Source organism: Abramis brama (genome assembly GCF_963993115.1).
Source record: "Abramis brama genome assembly, chromosome: 7".
Classification (NCBI taxonomy): Eukaryota; Metazoa; Chordata; class Actinopteri; order Cypriniformes; family Leuciscidae; genus Abramis; species Abramis brama.
In genome coordinates this window covers 334,601-357,100 of record NC_139969.1, presented here as the reverse complement: position 1 = coordinate 357,100, position 22,500 = coordinate 334,601, and the positions used below count along the sequence as shown (strand labels likewise).

The window sequence follows — 22,500 nt, the reverse complement described above, 5'->3', positions numbered from 1 at the left end:
GTGCATCTGAGCAGCTTCATGAGCATCCATAGAGTTTCCACACGCCTTATTCAGATCTGACAGAGAGAGAGGAGAGATCAGAGCTACACACACACACTCATACTCACACTCACACACACACACTCACACGCACGCACTCTCGCACGCGCTCTCGCACGCGCTCTCGCACGCGCTCACTCTCGCGCTCACTCTCGCGCTCACTCTCGCGCTCACTCTCGCGCTCCCTCCCGCGCTCCCTCACTCTCGCACTCCCTCACTCTCGCACTCCCTCACTCTCGCACTCACTCACTCACTCTCGCACTCCCTCACTCACTCTCGCACTCCCTCACTCACTCTCGCACTCCCTCACTCACTCTCGCACGCACTCACTCACTCTCGCACGCACTCACTCTCGCACTCACTCACTCTCGCACTCACTCACTCTCGCACTCCCTCACTCTCGCACTCCCTCACTCTCGCACTCCCTCACTCTCGCACTCCCTCACTCTCTCTCGCACTCCCTCACTCTCGCACTCCCTCACTCTCTCTCGCACTCCCTCACTCTCGCACTCCCTCACTCTCGCACTCCCTCACTCTCGCACTCCCTCACTCTCGCACTCCCTCACTCTCGCACTCCCTCACTCTCGCACTCCCTCACTCACTCACTCTCGCACTCACTCACTCTCGCACTCCCTCACTCACTCTCGCACTCCCTCACTCACTCCCTCACTCACTCTCGCACTCCCTCACTCACTCTCGCACTCCCTCACTCCCTCACTCACTCTCGCACTCACTCACTCCCTCACTCACTCTCGCACTCACTCACTCTCGCACTCCCGCACTCTCTCACTCCCGCACTCTCTCACTCCCGCACTCCCTCACGCACTCACTCACTCTCGCACTCCCTCACTCTCGCACGCACTCACTCTCGCACTCCCGCACTCCCTCACTCCCGCACTCCCTCACTCTCGCACTCCCTCACTCTCGCACTCCCTCACTCTCGCACTCCCTCACTCACTCTCGCACTCCCTCACTCACTCTCGCACTCCCTCACTCTCGCACGCACTCACTCTCGCACTCCCGCACTCCCTCACTCTCGCACGCACTCACTCTCGCACTCCCTCACTCTCGCACTCCCGCACTCCCTCACTCACTCTCGCACTCCCTCACTCCCGCACGCACTCACTCTCGCACTCCCGCACTCCCTCACTCTCGCACTCCCTCACTCTCGCACGCACTCACTCTCGCACGCACTCACTCTCGCACTCCCGCACTCCCTCACTCACTCTCACACTCCCTCACTCTCGCACGCACTCACTCTCGCACGCACTCACTCTCGCACGCACTCACTCTCGCACGCACTCACTCTCGCACTCCCTCACTCACTCTCGCACTCCCTCACTCACTCTCGCACTCCCTCACTCACTCTCGCACTCCCTCACTCTCGCACGCACTCACTCTCGCACGCACTCACTCTCGCACGCACTCACTCTCGCACGCACTCACTCACTCACTCTCGCACTCCCTCACTCTCGCACTCCCTCACTCTCGCACTCCCTCACTCTCGCACGCACTCACTCTCGCACGCACTCACTCTCGCACTTCCTCACTCTCGCACTCCCTCACTCCCTCACTCTCGCACTCCCTCACTCTCGCACGCACTCACTCTCGCACTCCCTCACTCACTCTCGCACTCCCTCACTCTCGCACGCACTCACTCTCGCACTCACTCTCGCACTCCCTCACTCACTCTCGCACTCCCTCACTCACTCTCGCACTCCCTCACTCTCGCACGCACTCACTCTCGCACTCCCGCACTCCCTCACTCTCGCACTCCCGCACTCCCTCACTCTCGCACTCCCTCACTCTCGCACGCACTCACTCTCGCACTCCCGCACTCCCTCACTCACTCTCGCACTCCCTCACTCTCGCACGCCCTCACTCACTCTCGCACTCCCTCACTCACTCTCGCACTCCCTCACTCACTCTCGCACTCCCTCACTCTCGCACGCACTCACTCTCGCACTCCCGCACTCCCTCACTCTCGCACTCCCTCACTCTCGCACTCCCTCACTCTCGCACTCCCTCACTCTCGCACGCACTCACTCTCGCACGCACTCACTCCCTCACTCCCGCACTCCCTCACTCTCGCACTCCCTCACTCTCGCACTCCCTCACTCTCGCACTCCCTCACTCTCGCACTCCCTCACTCTCGCACTCCCTCACGCACTCACTCTCGCACTCCCTCACTCACTCTCGCACTCCCTCACTCACTCTCGCACTCCCTCACTCTCGCACGCACTCACTCTCGCACTCCCTCACTCTCGCACTCCCTCACTCTCGCACTCCCTCACTCTCGCACTCCCTCACTCTCGCACTCCCTCACTCTCGCACTCCCTCACTCTCGCACTCCCTCACTCTCGCACGCACTCACTCTCGCACGCACTCACTCTCGCACGCACTCACTCTCGCACGCACTCACTCTCGCACTCACTCACACACACTCTCTCATACTCACACACACTCTCTCTTTCTCACACACACACACACACTCTCTCATACTCACACACACTCTCTCTTTCTCACACACACACACACACACACACAGTGTGTGAGGAAGCCCCTCACCCTTGAGCAGAGCCGAGGACCAGAGCTGCACAGACATGTCTGGGATCTTACTGGCCAACTGCATCGCTGGAACCACCATGTTGTTGCTCTCCTGAACACACACACACACACAGCTCTTCAGACGCCGCAGATCAAGGTTATTATCGCTAACTAAAACAAGCTAGGTAAAATAAAGCTGAAATAACATAAGATATAAATATTTGATGAAAAACAAACTAAAATTAGAAATGTTGCTTTGGCAATAAACTGAAATAAGCTAAAGCACTGAAACTATTAACAGAGAAAAAAACAATGTGTATGAGTGTGTGTGTGTGTGTGAGAAAGTACGTGTGTGTGTGTGTGTTTGTGTGTTTGAAAGTGATGTGTGTGAGTGTGAGAGTGTGTGTGTGTGTGTGCAAGTGTGTGTGTGTGTGAGTGTTTGTGAAAGTGATGTGTGTAAGTGTGTGTTACCCTGTGGTTCCCCAGCACGTAGAATATGTGTCCCAGCAGCACCAGAGAACAGGCCGTCAGACGGTTCAGATCCTCGGCGTTGGACATCTTCAGTGTCTCACGCAGGAACCGCCTACACACACACACGGATGAGGCGGTCAGCATCAGTCACACACACACACACACACACACACAGATGAGGTGGACTGATCATCAGCATCAGTCACACTCTCACTCACACACACACGGATGAGGCGGTCAGCATCAGTCACACACACACTCTCACACACACACACACACACACACACACACAGATGAGGCGGACTGATCATCAGCATCAGTCACACACACACACAGATGAGGCGGTTTGATCCTCAGCATCAGTCACACACACACACACACACACACACACGAGGCGGTCTGATCCTCAGCATCAGTCACACACACACACACACACGAGGCGGTCTGATCCTCAGCATCAGTGACACACACACACACGAGGCGGTCTGATCCTCAGCATCAGTCACACACACACACACGAGGCGGTCTGATCCTCAGCATCAGTCACTCACACACACACACACACACGAGGCGGTCTGATCCTCAGCATCAGTCACACACACACACACACACACACACGAGGCGGTCTGATCCTCAGCATCAGTCACACACACACACACGAGGCGGTCTGATCCTCAGCATCAGTGACACACACACACACACGAGGCGGTCTGATCCTCAGCATCAGTCACACACACACACACGAGGCGGTCTGATCCTCAGCATCAGTGACACACACACACACACACGAGGCGGTCTGATCCTCAGCATCAGTGACACACACACACACACACGAGGCGGTCTGATCCTCAGCATCAGTCACACACACACACAGATGAGGCGGTTTGATCCTCAGCATCAGTCACACACACACACACACACACACACACACACGAGGCGGTCTGATCCTCAGCATCAGTGACACACACACACACGAGGCGGTCTGATCCTCAGCATCAGTCACACACACACACACGAGGCGGTCTGATCCTCAGCATCAGTCACACACACACACACACACACGAGGCGGTCTGATCCTCAGCATCAGTCACTCACACACACACACACTAGGGATGCACCGATCCACATTTTTTCACTTCCGATCCGATCCCGATACCTTAATTTGGATATCGGCCGATACCGATACAATTCCGATACCAGAGCTGTGTTTGCTTTAATATTTTTGTTATCATTATTGTTTATTTTATATGATGCTGAAATAAACTTCTCTCAACAGGCAAGTATGATATGCACGTATATATGCATGTAGTATGTCCCAAAAGGCAACTTGAGGTAAGTATAAGGTCAGAAAAGGAAGTAAAAAAACAGGAAATCCTGTTAACAGGTAAAATCCCATTCTGAAAACAAATATGCAACTTTAAGGGTTTCAAATTGATTGTCATGTCAATATTTATTACATTCCCAAAATGTCAAATACTTGAGTACTGAAATATAAGAAAAGTGCAATTGTAAACATCTTACACACACTATCTGAAGGATGATCCTCGCTCCGATGCAGTAACTCTCTCGATGAATGCTCGATCAGCATCAGCATCTTGCAAACAGACGGATTTCACCTCAGACGCGCGTCAATTTCGCACTGGACGCGCGAATGGATTAAAAATATTCAAGCGTCCAACTACACGCGAATTTGACGCGCTATTCACGTTTGGTGTGAACGCACAGTAACGTGGTGCTTTTTTAAATGTTTGATTGCGTTCGTTGTGTTGTACGACGCGAGGGAGCTTTAAAGAGGCTATATGCAACTTTTTCCCCAAAATAAACGTAACAATAGCCTTTTTATTTGACCATTTATGACTCAAACATCTCCTGATGAGCATACGGACACCTTGTCAGCTCACAGTGGGTGCACCTATAAGCCTGTATCCTATTTTTCCTATTTTCTGTCGGGTCGGATTTTTCGCGCGTTGTCTGCGGATGTGACGTCAAGCGCGTTCATGTTAAACGTTTCAGATCACTCTGCCACCACCGCTAGTCAGCAAACAAACTTAGTTTCTCAAACAATATATGTATTTGACTGTTCTTACCTCTGTAAACATAATGTTGACTTCTTTGCAGCGGATGACTTGTGAAGTGTGCACGTACGAGAGCGAGCAGAAAGGAAGAGCAGTTCCGTTTTTTGGCCACAGGTGTCAGTCGCGAGTTTAAATTTCAGAAAATCGCATGTAGCCTCTTTAAAGAGCTCTGAATTACGGCATTGCATTTAGCCGTCTTGCTCTGACTGTGTGAAGCATTTACACAAAGCGGACATGTTGGCTAGCCGCAAACTGCGGAACGGATTTCTCTCATAACTCTGTGTCTCATTGAGCCCATAGACTGTAAAAGATTGAGCCGCGCCTCTGTTTAGGAAATCCATTCCGCAGTTTGCTGCCAGCTATAGCAGACTCGCCGGCGGGAATCACTTTTGGAGTCATTTCAGCAGACAACGTTAAAGCGCAGACATGACTCATGGATATCGGATATCTCCGCAGGTTGGATCGGGAAAATCCGATACGTGAATTACGCTGGTATCGGTCCCGATACCGATACTGGATCGGCCCCATCCCTAACACACACACACACAGGAAACTCACTTGGCTTCGTTGTAGCGCCCCTGGAAGAAGGAGAGCAGGCCTCGGATGTAGAAGGCTGCCGCTCGCAGACAGTGAGAGCTGGAAAACAGTGCAGAAACATCGTCAAGATACGGATTCATTATAACAGCAGAACATTCATTCCTACAGCGCTTTATACAGGACAGATCGATTCACAGTAATGAACAGGAGAATATCAGAATCAGTGATGAATCTTCATCGAATCAACTCAGTTCAGCGTTGATTCAGTTCAGTTCAGTGTTAACTCAGTTCAGTTCAGCGTTGATTCAGTTCAGTGTTAACTCAGTTCAGTTTAAGTTTTGTTGTCACATTTGGGTTTGTTGAGTATTTTAGCTTCTCATTCAGTCAGAATCAGTTTAGCCTGAATCCTTTGTATAATATCAGTTGGACTGTTTTGAATTCAAGTAACATCTTTTCACTGATTCATTCATTTGTTGGGAATCATCTGCTAAAACACTGAGTCAGTGTGTGAGGAGTTTTACCTGACGGGGAAGTTGTGGTCCGGGTTTATCCGCTCTAATAGACTGTACAGCTGCACAGAAGGAGGAGGAGGAGGAGTAATCAGTCACTGATGATCATTATTGACAGTGATTATGAATGAATCCCATGATGACGAACCTCTTGATGTCTGTTGCCCTCTCTGATGTACACACTCGCCAGATTGGTCACGATGAAGGTCCACAGCTCCTGATGCGTGGTGAGCTGCACACACACACACACACACACACACTGATGAGCTCATGTTGATGAGAACAGAGCGACAGCAGAGGCTTTAAGGTTCTCACCCGCAGTGCTGTAGTGAACTGGGCCTCAGCGTTGTCCATACAGTTCACTGAGATACAGTACAAACCCTGAAACACAAGATCATCACACACACATCACACACCTGAAACCCTGAGCACGGAACACACACACTCTTCATAGAGCTGCACGATTCAGCGGAAGCAAAACCCGAATCTTGATCTGGTGAGATTATGCGGTTTAGTTGAAGAAACGCGTGCGCTGTGCTTGAGTGAAGCGCTGCTCTGTGTTCGTCTACACGCGAACATGAAAACGTCTTCACAAACTTGTAATGAGAAGCACTCAAGAAAAGAGAAGCTAAAGTCCCCATGAAATAAAAAAATCTGTTATTTATGGAATATTGTGTCATTATTGAGTTAAATTCCTAATCTTGAATCAGAATAACTATAAAATATTTATAATATCAATTATGTATGAATGTATATACATTTTATTATTAATTGTATGTTATTTCTTAAATATATACATGCATGTGTGTGTATTTATATATACACAATAATTATACACACTACACACACATATATTATGTAAACACAACCTTTTATTTTGGATGCGATTAATCGTTGCCCAGCACTAAATAATAGCCATAAAAAAATGATATTTAAATGATACATATTTAAAATGTAAATTAATTAATGTTTGCCAAATTGCGCAGCCCTAAAAACAAGCACAGCAAACCTGATTGAAATTGAAATTTTGTCCAAATCGTGCAGCCGAACTCTTCATTTAAACACGTGTGTGTTCACTCATATCTCACCAGCAGTGTGTGAAGCTGAGCGGCGTGATTGGAGAAGAGCCGTGGAGACTGCTGACACAGCTGACACACCTGAGAGATCTGTCAACACACACACACACAGGTGTTACGCAGCACACGATCACCAGGAGCATCACACACACACACACACACACACACCTCCTGCAGCGCCGTGGCCTTGTGTCCCGTCACCAGACGACACATGATGATGTGCTCCAGCAGGATGACTTGAAACGACGACAGGATCGGACTGCAGTCCAGCACTGACAAACACACAGAAACATCAGTCATCACACACACACACACACACATCAGTGGGTCGGAGCGTTCGGTCATGTGACGAGACTCACTCTTGAGCTTCTCTAACTGCATGAGGGCTTTATCTGTGTATTTCTGGGCCTTCTCCAGGTATCCGGCCTGCATCGAGTGCATGACCGTCACCTGAAACACACACACACACACACACACACACACACACACACATTAGATTAGTGAAAACAGTCTGAATTCTGTTCATACAGATACTATAAAAAAAACAACGAACCCAGTCATGATGTCAGAGGTGAAGGGTCACTCACCAGATAGACGAGGACACACATGTGCTCCTTGGGCAGCCAATGGAAGAGGTCGGCTGAGTTGCTAGGCAGGATTTCATCATCATGCAGTGTGGAGATGGTCTGGATGCACTGCTGAAGCTGCTTCAGACACGGCTTGACACTCTTCACCTGCACGCACACACACACACACACACACACACACACACACACAGTCACGTCTGACGGCTCTAATGCAACCAAACATCAGTCTCAGGTCTGTCCTAAATAACAACTCAACACTCAAAGGTCATAGGTGACACTTCAGCTGCTGTCTAAAGAACAGTCCTCTCAGTCTGTGTTCATCATTCTGCATCTTGTTGCACTTCTAGAGTTCATTAACTCGACATTAAGCCTTTTCAAATCTGTCACTCACTTTTGGGGATATTTAATTTAATTAATCAATCAACAATACTATTGATCAGCATTACCAAACGTGGACGTTTTCCACTAGAAACAAACATTGATGTATTGTTTTAATTTAATACTGTGAAGCTGCTTTGATACAGTCTGTATTGTGAAAAGCGCTATATAAATAAACTTGACTTGTCCGAGTAAAACAAAATTAATTGTCCTGAAAAAAATGGGGGGGTTTTTGTGTCTGTTGTAAAACCTATTTATTCTGAAGGAATATTGTTTTCAATCAGCTTTGAAATAATTTAATCTGCATATTTGTTATATTTTTACCTTTATAAAAGGACATTTTTTCCCTGGTCTTATTAAATATATGCTTCATCTTTCATTTTAAATTCTTAAATTTGATCAATAAATTTAATTAGAATAATAAGATACTATAGGGCTGTTACCAATCAAATTAAATAATTTACACTAAATAATTTACATTAAATAATATTATGAGATTGTTTTAAATATTTTTTTGAATAAACAAATAAGAAAAGTTGGAAAGAATGATACTTTTAAACATGAAACTAAACCACCATTAGGTGGCGGCAGGGGACCGCTTAATCCAGATAGGGAAACTGGTTTGCCACCAACTTGCCGGCGTCCAGGTAGTGTGTGTGTGAGACTCTCACCTGTCCGGCGTCCAGGTAGTGTGTGTGTGAGAGAGTAGTGTGTGTGTGTGAGAGAGAGTAGTGTGTGTGTGTGTGTGTGTGACTCTCACCTGTCCGGCGTCCAGGTAGTGTGTGTGTGAGAGAGTAGTGTGTGTGTGTGTGTGACTCTCACCTGTCCAGGTAGTGTGTGTGTGAGAGAGTAGTGTGTGTGTGTGACTCTCACCTGTCCGGCGTCCAGGTAGTGCGTGACCTGCAGCACGAGGAAGAAGACGCGCAGAGACTCCTTCTGGATGGGGTTTCCCTGCCAGGTCTCCACGATCTGCCCACACAGCGTCAGGAGCGGGTGAACCTCCTGCAGCTTACGCTCCATCAGCAGCAGCTACACACACACACACACACACGAGAACACAAGCCTTCACAGATCACATGACACACACAACCACTGATGAGACTAAACAAAACAGCCTGAATTAAGGCTGGGCTGAAATATTCTCATTCTGATGAAGCGATACGGACTCCAAGTGGAGCTGCAACAAACGCTTATTTCTGGGATTAAAACGGCCAATTTTCTTTTCTTTTTTTATTGAGAAAACACACTATTCCACGTCACACACACACACACACACACACACACACACACACACAGATACTCACCATGCCTTTGCTCAGCAGGAACAGCGCTCTGTGGAAATGCAGAGTTTAATTACCACCGTGGCTAGACTAACAAATAAACAGATGTCACCTGAACAAAATATTCCGTTACAGTTAGTAGTAATGATTTCATGAAGTTCTTCACTGAGAAAATAGAAAACATCAGAACCACAATTGTAAACGTTCAATCCTCAATCACGCCTTATAATTCAGCCTCAATTATCACGACGCAAGAACAATTACAGTGCTTTACAACTATAGAACAAAAAGAGTTAAATAAACTTATCACTTCATCTAAAACACATGTGTCAAACTCAAGGCCCGCGGGCCTAATCCGGCCCGCCACATTATTTTATATGGCCCGCGAGAGCATATGGATTTTTTTTTTAAATTAGGGATGCAGCGAAATTTAGGCTGCCGAAAATTTTCGGCCGAAAATAACATTTTCGTTTTTTGGCAGAAAGATACTAAAAAGCCGGCGCCCCTCCGTGTTCGGCGATGGTTTGACTCTGGCTCAGCGTGTTAAATGACTTTGCGTGCGAGTCCGCTTCCGAAGATGCATAACTTATAAGCGCGTTCTGCTGTGTGTGCGCGCTGTGCTCTCCGCTCCGTGTTCACAGCGCGTTCTGCTCAATGTTCCGCAAGCAACCTCCGTGTGTGTGTGTTTGTGTTGCGAGCTCTGCTCACGCTCACCGGAAAGGCAAAGTCCGCAAAAAAAAAAAAAACGTGCCGACATGAAATTTCTCTGGCATTGTTTCTTACTGTGCTGTAAGTAACATGGTGTGTATACTTACACACCATAAAATTACACGAATCTGGGCAACACTGATAAAAATTACACGAATCACACGATCCTCTCGTTCTCCCTGCTCTGCTCATGCTCTGATAAAAAAATAGCTTTGTAGGACTATACTTTATTTTGACAATTGGTCAAAAAATAAATGTTAAATCTGATTCTGCTGCATAGAACTGATTGAATAATAATATATTGATATTTTATATTATTTTAATATAATAATATATTTATTTAAATATATTAAATATATTACATAATATTTAATATAATATGTACCAGTATTATTCACCATTTGTATCACTCCGCTTGTCTGTGTTTGCGCCACTTGCATCATTAAGCCAGTAGGTGGCGACAAGTGACTGTCTTTATGAGTGAACAATTGAACTTTAAACTGATTAGTGCCAAAAACATTAACTCAGGAAAGAAACAAGTTGCTGAAACCAATCTTTAATGGTAATATAAATTGCTCATTTGCCTCTGGACACAAAAAGATTGCACTGGTTTTTGATTGAAATGTAACATCTATGCAAAATAATCCTTGAAAGATTTCTCATTTAAGGCCATTCCTGTTTGGAATATGTGATTGTGTATTGTCAACAATAAGCAGAAACATTCTGCATTTCCATTTTGAAGTGTGGATCATTCATTGCAACATTTATCCTCATTCTCATGTTTAAGAATCTGTTATCTTGACAAATAATTTATGCTACTGCCCACTGACATGCTTTTAAAGCTATTGTTATCCAAATTTTTGGCCTTTAAACACCTTAAAATGCACATATGTAGGTCCGAGAAATCCAAATTTTCTCAGGGGAGCATGTCCCCGAACCCCCCTAACTACCTCACATTTGAATATGCATGACTGTGTGGTAATGTGTGCTGGTGTGGCTACAGTGCCAAGGCTGAATTTTTGAGGCAGTTTGCCCCTGCATATATAATACATTATTCTCTGTATCAAATTATTTTACCCAGCCCCTGATGTTTCGGGCTCATCCCCTGATGTTTTTAAAACCTAGAAACACCCCTGCAAATGCATATACACTATTTGTAACTTAAATAAGTAATAATCAAATAAACAGACAATATATTAACATTTTAAAAGTCTTACAGTTACAACCGGCCCTTTGAGGGCAGCCATAATGCTGAAGTGGCCCTCAGTGAAAATGAGTTTGACACCCCTGATCTAAAACAACAACATGTTTATTAGATCCTATACCAACTAAACTACTGAAGGAAGTGTTACCTGTAGTGGAAGAGCCTCTCCTCAATATTATTAACTCGTCTTTATCTTTGGGTCATGTTCCAAGAACATTTAAACTGGCAGTGATAAAACCTCTCATTAAGAAACCACAATTAGACCCGCATAATCTAGCAAATTATAGACCCATTTCAAATCTTCCTTTTATGTCTAAAATACTGGAAAAGTGGTGTCCGCCCAACTGGGCTCTTTCTTGCAAGAAAATGACATCTATGAAAAGTTTCAGTCAGGATTCAGACCGCACCATAGCACTGAAACTGCGCTCGTTAAAATCACAAATGACTTACTTTTAGCATCTGACCAAGGCTGTATCTCAATACTAGTTTACCTTGATCTAAGTGCTGCGTTCGATACTATAGATCACACAATACTCTTAGATCGACTACAAAATTATACTGGTGTTCAAGGACAAGCATTAAGCTGGTTTAGATCATATTTATCTGACCGCTACCATTTTGTCTATTTAAATGGAGAAAAATCGATCATAACTCCAGTAAACTATGGAGTGCCGCAGGGATCTGTGTTGGGCCCTCTATTATTCTCAATATATATGCTGCCACTTGGAAATATTATAAGGAAACATGGAATTAGTTTCCATTGTTATGCTGATGACGCTCAAATATATATTTCATCACGGCCGGATGAAAACGCTAAATTATCCAAATTTTAAGTGTGTTAAAGATATAAAAGATTGGATGATGCACAATTTTCTAGACAATTCTAAAAATCCAGACAAGACAGAGGTACTAATCATCGGTTCAAAAAACCGCCCACAAAACCTCTCACACTACAACTTTAACATAGTAGGATGTCCTGTTACTTTATCCTCTACAGTAAAAGACCTGGGTGTTATACTAGACTGCAACCTGTCTTTTGAAAATCATATTTCATATGTTACAAGAACAGCCTTTTTCCACCTTAGAAACATTGCTAAGCTACGTAATCAGTTTCTGATGCAGAAAAGTTAGTTCATGCATTCATGACCTCGAGACTAGATTACTGTAATGCTTTATTAGCCGGTTGTCCTGCATCCTCAATAAACAAGCTACAGTTAGTCCAAAATGCCGCCGCTAGAGTTCTTACTAGATCAAGAAAATATGATCATATAACACCGATTTTATCATCACTACATTGGTTACCTATAAAGTTCCGTATTAATTACAAGGTATTGCTACTGACTTATAAAGCCCTAAACGGCTTAGCTCCAGTCTATTTAGCGGATCTTCTATCGCCCTATAATCCATTGCGCTCTTTAAGATCAATAAATTCAAGGCTTTTGGTCATACCTAGGATATCCAGATCCACCAAAGGAGGGAGAGCATTTTCACATTTGGCTCCAAAACTCTGGAATAGCCTTCCTGATACTGTTCGTTGCTCAGACTCGCTCTCCCAGTTTAAAACTAGATTAAAGACGCATCTCTTCAGCCAGGCATTCATATAATACTTTTAATCTTACAGTTAAATCCAACCTCTAGTTCATAAACGCCAGAGGAGAACTGGCCCCCGACTGAGCCTGGGTTCTCCCAAGGTTTTTTTTCTCCATTAGGTCACCTGATGGAGTTTTTCGGTTCCTTGCCACTGTTGCCTTTGGCTTGCTCAGTTGGGGATATTTGGGATATTTAATTTAATTAATCAATCAACAATACTATTGATCAGCATTACCAAACGTGGACGTTTTCCACTAGAAACAAGCATTGATGTATTATTTTACTTTAATACTGTGAAGCTGCTTTGATACAATCTGTATTGTGAAAAGCGCTATATAAATAAACTTGACTTGACTTAATCATTACACACGTCAGAGAAATGAACCGTGTGTGTGTGTGTGTGCTGTAGTGAGCGTCACCTGGTGTACTCCGACCCCACGACTCTGGCGTACTCCGCGCCGACTCCCAGCAGATCGCAGGCCGACACCAGATCCTTCTCCAGCGTGTGCAGTTGCTGTGGGAAACACACACCGCTCAGACGAGGCTCACACACACACACTCCGGGTAATGAAGAGAGTGTTGGGGAAACTCATAACAAGTAACTTGAGTGATGTAATCAGATTACTTTTTCAAGTAACTAGTAAAGTAACGCATTACTTTTAAAATTTACAACAAAATATCCAAGTTACTTTTTCAAATAAGTAAGGCTAGTGCTGCTGAGAAGTGCTGAAGTGTGTGTGTGTGTGTGTGTGAGTGTGTGTGTGTGTGTGTGAGTGTGTGTGTGTGTGTGTGTGTACCGCGAGCTGGAACAGGAGTCTGCAGTGCCAGTATGGAGTCTGCTGGGAGATCTGGATGGCCTTCCGTAACAGCGGCTTCGCTGAATCCACCAGGTTCTAGTGAACAGAAGAGCAAACATGCTATTACACCGGCAGGATAAATGACTCTCCGACGCTAATCTAACATGTGTTGGTCTGAAGACACAGGTGTGTCTTAATTATTCATAGGTGTGGTTTGGGCGTAACGTGAAATAAACCAATCAGAGCGTCATCTCACATTCCCTTTAAGAGCAGGCGCGCTTGTTCCATGGCGGATTGCTATTATAACGGCGGATTAGCCAGGAGCCGAGGAGACCGACGCTCTCGTCACGGCCGTAAAACACAGAGAAGTGACATTGGGGATGGAGAAACACACCCAGATTAGCTTCGGTTAAACAGGCGTATGATAATTTGGGTAAATGTGTAAGCTAGATTTACGCCTATTTTCCACATCTTCATGGACACAACAATGATTTCCCTCGTGTGGAATATTGTTCCTTGTAATAATGCATGGTTTGCAAAAATGAAAACTGCTGCGTCTGTGTGTAGATGAGAGAAGTGTGTGTTGTGCTCACGCTACATTATGGCCAAGCATGCGCCCTTAAAACAGCCTCTGAATAACGGAATTGTTTTCTGGAAGTGCAAAATAGCACAAGAGGGAAGAGTCCGCTGTGCAGAACAGGAATGACACATGTACGGAGTCTATTGCGCTGGGAGCCGGATAGGGCCCACACACACACGCACACGCACACACGCACACACACACGCACACACGCACACACACACGCACACACGCACACACGCACACACGCACACACGCACACACGCACACACACACACACGCACACACACACACACACACACACACACACACACACACACAGGCTGCTTCTCCTTCAGTCTTTAACGCTTGTGTGTCCTAATGCATTAGTTTAGCTTGTATGATCGGTGTTAATGCGACTGCATACACTTTGGCACAAGTGTGTATTTTTATTGGAATTTTGAACTATTTCACTCTCATTTCCTTTAATAAATCTACTTTACACTATTAACACAAAATAGTTCCTTTCAGAACGTTAAAGACAAAAGTTCTCATTGAAACGGCAGTCTTTAACCCCAGGGCCGTTTAACTGTGGAACTGCCCCAGACGTGGCGTTTCTCAGGCGTGGCGTTTCTCAGGCCTGTAAAGCAGATGCTCGTTTTCCTGCTTCTGTACATTATAGAGCAACTGGATAAATTATGCAGTGATAACTGTGTGTGTGTGTGTGTGTGTGTGTGTGTGTGTGTGTGTGTGTGTGTGTGCGTGCGTGTTGAAGTGGATGTCAAGAGTGTGGTTTGTATGTGTGTAATAAAAAGTGTGTGTGTGTGTAATATTTGAGAGAGAAAAACTGTAATTTAAGCTGCTGTGTCCCAGTGAGTTCAGCTGCATCTCATGGAGAAATCTGATCCTGCGCCCAAACACACACACACTCTCTTCCACACACACACACTCTCTTCCACACACACACACACTCTCTTCCACACACACACACACTCTCTTCCACACACACACACACTCTCTTCCACACACACACACTCTCTTCCACACACACACACTCTCTTCCACACACACACACTCCCTTCCACACACACACACTCTCTTCCACACACACACACTCTCTTCCACACACACACACTCTCTTCCACACACACACACTCTCTTCCACACACACACACTCTCTTCCACACACACACTCTCTTCCACACACACACACACTCTCTTCCACACACACACACACTCTCTTCCACACACACACACAAACACACACACACTCTCTTCCACACACACACACTCTCTTCCACACACACACACTCTCTTCCACACACACACACTCTCTTCCACACACACACACTCTCTTCCACACACACACACTCTCTTCCACACACACACACTCTCTTCCACACACACACTCTCTTCCACACACACACACACTCTCTTCCACACACACACACTCTCTTCCACACACACACACAAACACACACACACTCTCTTCCACACACACACACTCTCTTCCACACACACACACTCTCTTCCACACACACACACACTCTCTTCCACACACACACACACTCTCTTCCACACACACACACACACACACACTCTCTTCCACACACACACTCTCTTCCACACACACACTCTCTTCCACACACACACTCTCTTCCACACACACACTCTCTTCCACACACACACACACACTCTCTTCCACACACACACTCTCTTCCACACACACACTCTCTTCCACACACACACACACACTCTCTCCCACACACACTCTCTCCCACACACACTCTCTCCCACACACACTCTCTCCCACACACACTCTCTCCCACACACACACACACACACACACTCTCTCCCACACACACACTCTCTCCCACACACACACTCTCTCCCACACACACACTCTTCCACACACACACACACTCTCTCCCACACACACACACACTCTCTCCCACACACACACACACACTCTCTCCCACACACACACACTCTCTCTCCCACACACACACACTCTCTCTCCCACACACACACACACACTCTCTCCCACACACACACACACACACTCTCCCACACACACACACACACTCTCTCCCACACACTCTCTCCCACACACACACACTCTCTCTCCCACACACACACACTCTCTCTCCCACACACACACACTCTCTCTCCCACACACACACACACACTCTCTCCCACTGTTGCCAGTGTGTGTGTGTGTGTGTGATGCTCAGGGCTAAAGGTCTCGCTCGCCGGAAATCAAAGTTCTGTCGTCGCTGAATCGCTTTCATGCCGTTCCAAACATATTAGACTTTCGTTCAAGTTCGAAATGCAGACGAGGATATTTTTAATGAAAAAAAAAAAAAATCTTCATTTGTGTGTGTGTGAACCATCATAATGCTTCAAAACGTTCGTAAATAAATCCATACGAATAGAGCGATTTCATCCAAGACTTTTGATCACTTTTTATGATAGATTTAATTTAGGCTTTTATTCACATATAAAGATTGATCAGCGAACATAAACAGAAGCTCAAACTGAACCTGATTGGTTCTTCAGCCTCTGTTTACCATATTTGATGAGCTGATCATATGTGCATTAAACCTCTCCATTCATACAGATTTATTTTAACATCTCTTAATGAAACGTTTAGAATCATCAGTTTTGGCTGAATAGACTTTCTAACCCCAGTTCGCAGAACCGCCTGCGAACTGGGGTTGGACGTTACAAAGCATCGATGAGGAAGTGGGGCCTGGAGGACAGAGCAGTGTGTGAGTGTGGGGAGCCAGAGCAGACCGCTGAGCACATAATCACCACCTGTCCACTGTATAAACCACCCTCGGAGGCCGGCCTCTTCGACGTGGGACCTGAGATGAGAACGTGGCTGAGTTCTACTGAGCTGGACATTTGATGACGACACACGAAAGAAGAAGACTTTCTAAATAGGGACAGAAATCTCTCAGATTTCATTAAACATCTTCATTTGTGTTCTGAAGATGAATGAAAGTCTGACAGGTTTGGAATGACATGAAAGCATGTAAATGATGACAGAGATGTAATGTTTGGGTGAACTGACCCTTAAAACTCAAAAGTCTCCGGGTTTGCGTTTGAAAGCATGTTTTATTTATAACACCAGGATTATTTCTGGCACACAGAACAGAAGAGTTGACGACATCCCCTGATATTTCAGTGTTAAAGCAGACTCAAACTCACCTGTTGGCAGTAGAGCTCTGACAGAAGACTCGCCGCCTCGAACTTGACATCCTCAAACTGAGCGATCTGCACACCTGTGCTAAGGAGAACTCCAATAAAACATGTATCATCATCATCATCATCAGCTGTTCTTCATCACTTACAGCAGCACAGTCTCGACACAACACTCAACAGCGACATTTGCTTCATAATGTGGTAAAGGATACTTGCTGTGAGATAAACCACTGAAATAGAGACAGAAAGAGACATTAAACATGAATCATAAATCATATGTATTAGTGTCTATAGCAGCGCATCAAAGGACAAACACAGAGCTTCTATCAAACTATTATTATATATGATTTATAACAATAAGATGCTAAAATCAATAGCACATGAACGCGCTGAATCTGTTAGGGCTGAATTATTAACAACAACAACAACAACACCAGAAATAATAACAATAATGAAGCGCCCGGGACTGCGGCCTTGTCGCTCGGCTGAAGCCTCGGGCTTTCCTGCGCGCTCTCACCGCTTTCTCGAGGTGTGTGCGGGCCAGCTCGCTGTTCTTCGTGTGGTGGTAGAGCACCGAGCCCAGCTGCAAGTGCGTCCGGGCCTCCACTCTCTGCGGGGGCTTGAACTGGAACACGGCCTGCAGGCAGTGCACACACAAGCGGATTTTGGGAGGACTGGAGGTTCTGAAATGTTCGGCGAACCCGAGAAGAGCCAGATACCAGGAGTCCGGGGCCTCAGCGCCTGCAGCCGCCATCATCACCACAACAACAACAATACGAGAGCTCGGGCAAACCTCGCGAGAGCGCGAACCGCGGCGAGAGTTCCACGGCCCTACCCTGAACGAGATCTCGGCTGAATCTCGCGAGAGGAGCAGCTGGCGGGACGTTCTGTGTCTGACAGGAATCATCATCATAAAGAACTAATGTAAATGAAAACAAACTTATGGAAGCACATTTCTGTCGCATAAGAAAAATAATCACGCTTTGGTAAATCATAATCATGGCATACTTAGTCGAAGTTATGACTTAAACTCATAATTATGACAAAAAAATCAATAAGTATGACAACTCATAATTATGACATCGAAATTGTGACGTATCGAAATTAACATAAAAAGTAAAAATTATGAAGTAAAAAATCATACTTATGACTTAGTATGTCATCATTTCGATTTTCATCATACCTCATAATTTTGACTTTTTACATTTTATCTCATAAAATCGACTTATTTTAAAAAACGATTTTATTTTGTCATAATTAACATTTACCAAAGCGAAAATGTGCTTCCATATCAACTAGACAACATAATCAAATAAATATATAAACTCGTTTTGCCCAATTCTACAATGTAATTTGTTATTCTTTGAGAATTCTACGTTTCCCTTCAATTCATATCTCAATAAATGATCATTTAAATCATTACTTCTTATCTAAGAATGAGTGACACTGAGGAGAACTCTGTAACTGACGAGTGATACGCTAAAGAAATATCTTAAACACGACACATAATAAATGGTGTATTGATCATACTGTTATTCTGTAATGTTTATAAACAATAAAGCTCTTTCTGATTCTAATTCAAAAACTGTTTTTACACATTTTTACTCCATGGAATATTTATACTTTAAGAGTTCAATTTTCACAGCACAGGATAATGTAAAATGTACTTGTGAAAGTATAAAGATGATTGAAGTGAATCAAATATACAATATATAAACACACACACACACAGAGAGAGTTTGACGACCACAGACGTTTAATAGATCTCAATGACAGACTGTTGAGGTTAATCTGGATCAAGCCTAAAACCACTGAGTTTGTGCAGGTTGTAGTATCTGTGCTCATTAATGGGTAAAACAGGGTAAACTGTGGATGTACACTGGTGTGAATGCTGTAACACACAGACGTACACTGGTGTGAATGCTGTAACACACAGCTGACTGAATCATGGGTTCGTACAGTTCTCAGTGAAGGTCAAATAACGAAGATCTTTAAAGAAACAGAAACACTTGAAGGGCTCGAGTCTGTGAGCGGCTCAAAAAGAAAACTGTATTGTCTGAAATAAAGCACATCATAACTGAGGACGCTCCGAGGAGAAACAGGAGAACAGGAGATCCTGCGGTCAGTAGTACGGCCTTCTGGGATTGTTCTGCAGGAACAGAAGACACACGTTAGAAAATGAATCGTTCGTTTGGTTTCCACTCGCATTCGTGATTCAAAAGAATCGCAGTTCAAAACAAATCATGATTCGTGATGAACAACAACATCTGCAGAAACTGGAAGGAGTGTGTGTGTGTGTGTGTGTGTGTGTGAGTGTGTGAGTGAGAGTGTGTGTGTGTGTGTGTGTGTGTGTGTGTGTGTGTGTGTGAGAGTGTGTGTGTGTGTGTGTGTGTGTGTGTGTGTGTGTGTGTGTGTGAGTGAGTGAGTGAGTGAGTGAGAGAGTGTGTGTGAGAGTGTGTGTGTGTGTGTGTGAGTGAGAGTGTGTGTGTGTGTGTGTGTGTGTGTGAGAGTGAGTGAGAGTGTGTGTGTGTGTGTGTGTGTGTGTGTGTGTGTGTGTGTGTGTGTGAGTGAGTGAGTGAGTGAGAGAGTGTGTGTGAGAGTGTGTGTGTGTGAGTGTGTGTGTGTGTGTGTGTGTGTGTGTGTGTGTGTGAGTGAGTGAGTGAGTGAGTGAGTGAGTGAGTGAGTGAGTGAGTGAGTGAGTGTGTGTGTGTGTGTGTGTGTGTGTGTGTGTGTGTGTGTGTGTGTGTGAGTGAGTGAGTGTGTGAGTGAGTGAGTGAGTGAGTGAGAGAGTGTGTGTGAGAGTGTGTGTGTGTGAGTGAGTGAGTGAGTGAGTGAGTGAGTGAGTGAGTGAGTGAGTGTGTGTGTGTGTGTCTCACCAGAGGGTTGGGTCTGAAGCGATACGCCAGCATCATCCTCTTACGGAAAGCGTCGTACTCATCGTCACTCTTGCTGAGTTCAGCGGGTCGATCCACACCGAAGCCTGCGCCGTCCACCGCTGTAGAGCCCCTGCACACACACACGCACGCACACACACACACGCACGGGATTATCAGCACTGTATTTCTCACTAAACACGCATGCGGAGATACACACACATGTAGTGTAAATGTCAATCTGTCATTTAACTGCATTTTGATGTATTTTGCATAATATGTTATGTTATTATCATATGTTGTTGTTATTATCATATGTTGTAGTTATGAGGGATGAGTCACGATTTTCTAATATTCGATTAGTTGATTTAACAACAAAATTCACTTTAAAGAAAGGCTTTCTACAAAACTAAACTCAATGAAGTGTTTAGATCATGCCTGACCCACTCCACACGTCTCCCGATATACTGCGCATCTTATGATCATATCTCACGCGCTTCCCTTTCATATCATCAACATAAATATAACATGTAATTTAAACATAAATATTAAACTCCATATAGCCTGTTTTGTTTGATGGCTACAGCATGTATAGTACAGAGGAGAACAGCTTTCCCGGTGAGTGTGAGCGGATCATGCTCTGGTGTGTAGCGTGTGTGTGTGTGTGTGTGTGTGTGTGTGTGTTCACCTGTGAACGGGGTTTTTGATGCCCTGTCCATCAGAGCCCAGGCCGTCTCCTTCTCTCCAGCCCATCTTCATCAGCATCTGGAAGCCGATGTTCTCCACCGTCAGCTTGAACTCCTTGTACTCGGAGTAATCCGGGTCTCGGCCCTCCTGCATCACACACACACACACACACACACCACACACACACACACACCACACACACACACACACACACACACACACACACACCACACCCTGTGTCACTCTGAGTCACATTCACATGTTTAGAAACGGCTAACAGAAAACCTTGACGCGCTCCGGCCGCTCATTTGCACAGCAGTGTTTGGAGCTCGAGAACGCAAACTCTGAAACAGGATCCACAGTGCAAGTGTTGAACAATTGAGAAAAAAAGATTCTCTCTGTGCAAACCTCAAAAACCCTAACCTGTGAAACCGCTGACGCCGCACACATGCGCATTACGTGTTTAGTCTATAGGTGTGTGTGTTTGAATATATGTGTGCGCAGGTGTGTAGTGTTTCTTTACAAATTGACCTCAACAAATTATTTGTCTAGCCTTAAAAATTCATAATACAGAATTATCTATCGCTTCTGCGTAGCCACGCGAACTGGAATTATCTTGACGACGTTTTATCTGTACAGAGGTAAAGTAAATACTGAACTGAATCAACACTGAACTGAATCAACACTGAACTGAGTGAACACTGAACTGAGTGAACACTGAACTGAACTGAGTGAACACTGAACTGAACGAACACTGAACTGAGTGAACACTGAACTGAACTGAGTGAACACTGAACTGAGTGAACACTGAACTGAGTGAACACTGAACTGAGTGAACACTGAACTGAGTGAACACTGAACTGAATGAACACTGAACTGAGTGAACACTGAACTGAGTGAACACTGAACTGAGTGAACACTGAACTGAATGAACACTGAACTGAGTGAACACTGAACTGAGTGAACACTGAACTGAGTGAACACTGAACTGAGTGAACACTGAACTGATCTGAATAATGACTCTATCTACTGTAGAGCTGCTTTACAGCTGAATCTGAGTGTGTCTCATATCTGATAAAGATTCATCACTGATTCTGATATTCTCCAGTTCATTACTGTGAAACGATCTGTTCTGTATAAAGATAAGTAAAGACTCGACTCGCTCTCACCTTCAGAGCTTTGAACGTCTCCATGAACTTCTCCAGCTCATCAGGAGGAAGGAAGTCACCAATGAAATGCTTCCCTTTGCCCATGTCAGTCAGTTGCTCCGCCCACTCTGAGAGAAACACACACACACACCACACGCGTCACACACAGCCCTCAGTCAGAGCGAACCACAGGTGTCGTGTGCGTGACCTCTGACCTCTGGTCTTCTC

General features: G+C 45.3%; 2 protein-coding genes across 2 annotated transcripts in view; both read right to left on the bottom strand.

The window, feature by feature from the left end:
- Positions 1-18,356, bottom strand: part of mau2 (MAU2 sister chromatid cohesion factor) — a 20,208-nt gene extending 1,852 nt beyond the window's left edge. The window contains exons 1-18 of the mRNA XM_084120011.1: positions 18,082-18,356; positions 17,777-17,794; positions 17,571-17,636; positions 13,799-13,894; positions 13,421-13,515; positions 9,524-9,551; positions 9,093-9,248; positions 7,842-7,988; positions 7,614-7,704; positions 7,423-7,526; positions 7,267-7,344; positions 6,494-6,559; positions 6,327-6,410; positions 6,191-6,240; positions 5,691-5,768; positions 3,058-3,169; positions 2,608-2,698; positions 1-56 (exon numbers count right to left, since the gene is read on the bottom strand). The exon at positions 1-56 is cut by the window's left edge and continues 72 nt beyond it. Coding sequence (XP_083976137.1) covers positions 1-56; positions 2,608-2,698; positions 3,058-3,169; positions 5,691-5,768; positions 6,191-6,240; positions 6,327-6,410; positions 6,494-6,559; positions 7,267-7,344; positions 7,423-7,526; positions 7,614-7,704; positions 7,842-7,988; positions 9,093-9,248; positions 9,524-9,551; positions 13,421-13,515; positions 13,799-13,894; positions 17,571-17,636; positions 17,777-17,794; positions 18,082-18,321 — 1,656 coding nt within the window. The 5' untranslated portion in view covers positions 18,322-18,356. The remainder of the gene's footprint in view (positions 57-2,607; positions 2,699-3,057; positions 3,170-5,690; positions 5,769-6,190; positions 6,241-6,326; positions 6,411-6,493; positions 6,560-7,266; positions 7,345-7,422; positions 7,527-7,613; positions 7,705-7,841; positions 7,989-9,092; positions 9,249-9,523; positions 9,552-13,420; positions 13,516-13,798; positions 13,895-17,570; positions 17,637-17,776; positions 17,795-18,081) is intronic.
- Positions 18,357-19,299: 943 nt separating this feature from the next.
- The window catches only part of sugp1 (SURP and G patch domain containing 1), a 14,517-nt gene continuing 11,316 nt past the window's right edge, over positions 19,300-22,500 (bottom strand). The window contains exons 10-14 of the mRNA XM_084119137.1: positions 22,488-22,500; positions 22,294-22,400; positions 21,126-21,271; positions 20,441-20,570; positions 19,300-19,713 (exon numbers count right to left, since the gene is read on the bottom strand). The exon at positions 22,488-22,500 is cut by the window's right edge and continues 165 nt beyond it. Of these exons, the coding sequence (XP_083975263.1) occupies positions 19,687-19,713; positions 20,441-20,570; positions 21,126-21,271; positions 22,294-22,400; positions 22,488-22,500 (423 nt within the window). The 3' untranslated portion in view covers positions 19,300-19,686. The remainder of the gene's footprint in view (positions 19,714-20,440; positions 20,571-21,125; positions 21,272-22,293; positions 22,401-22,487) is intronic.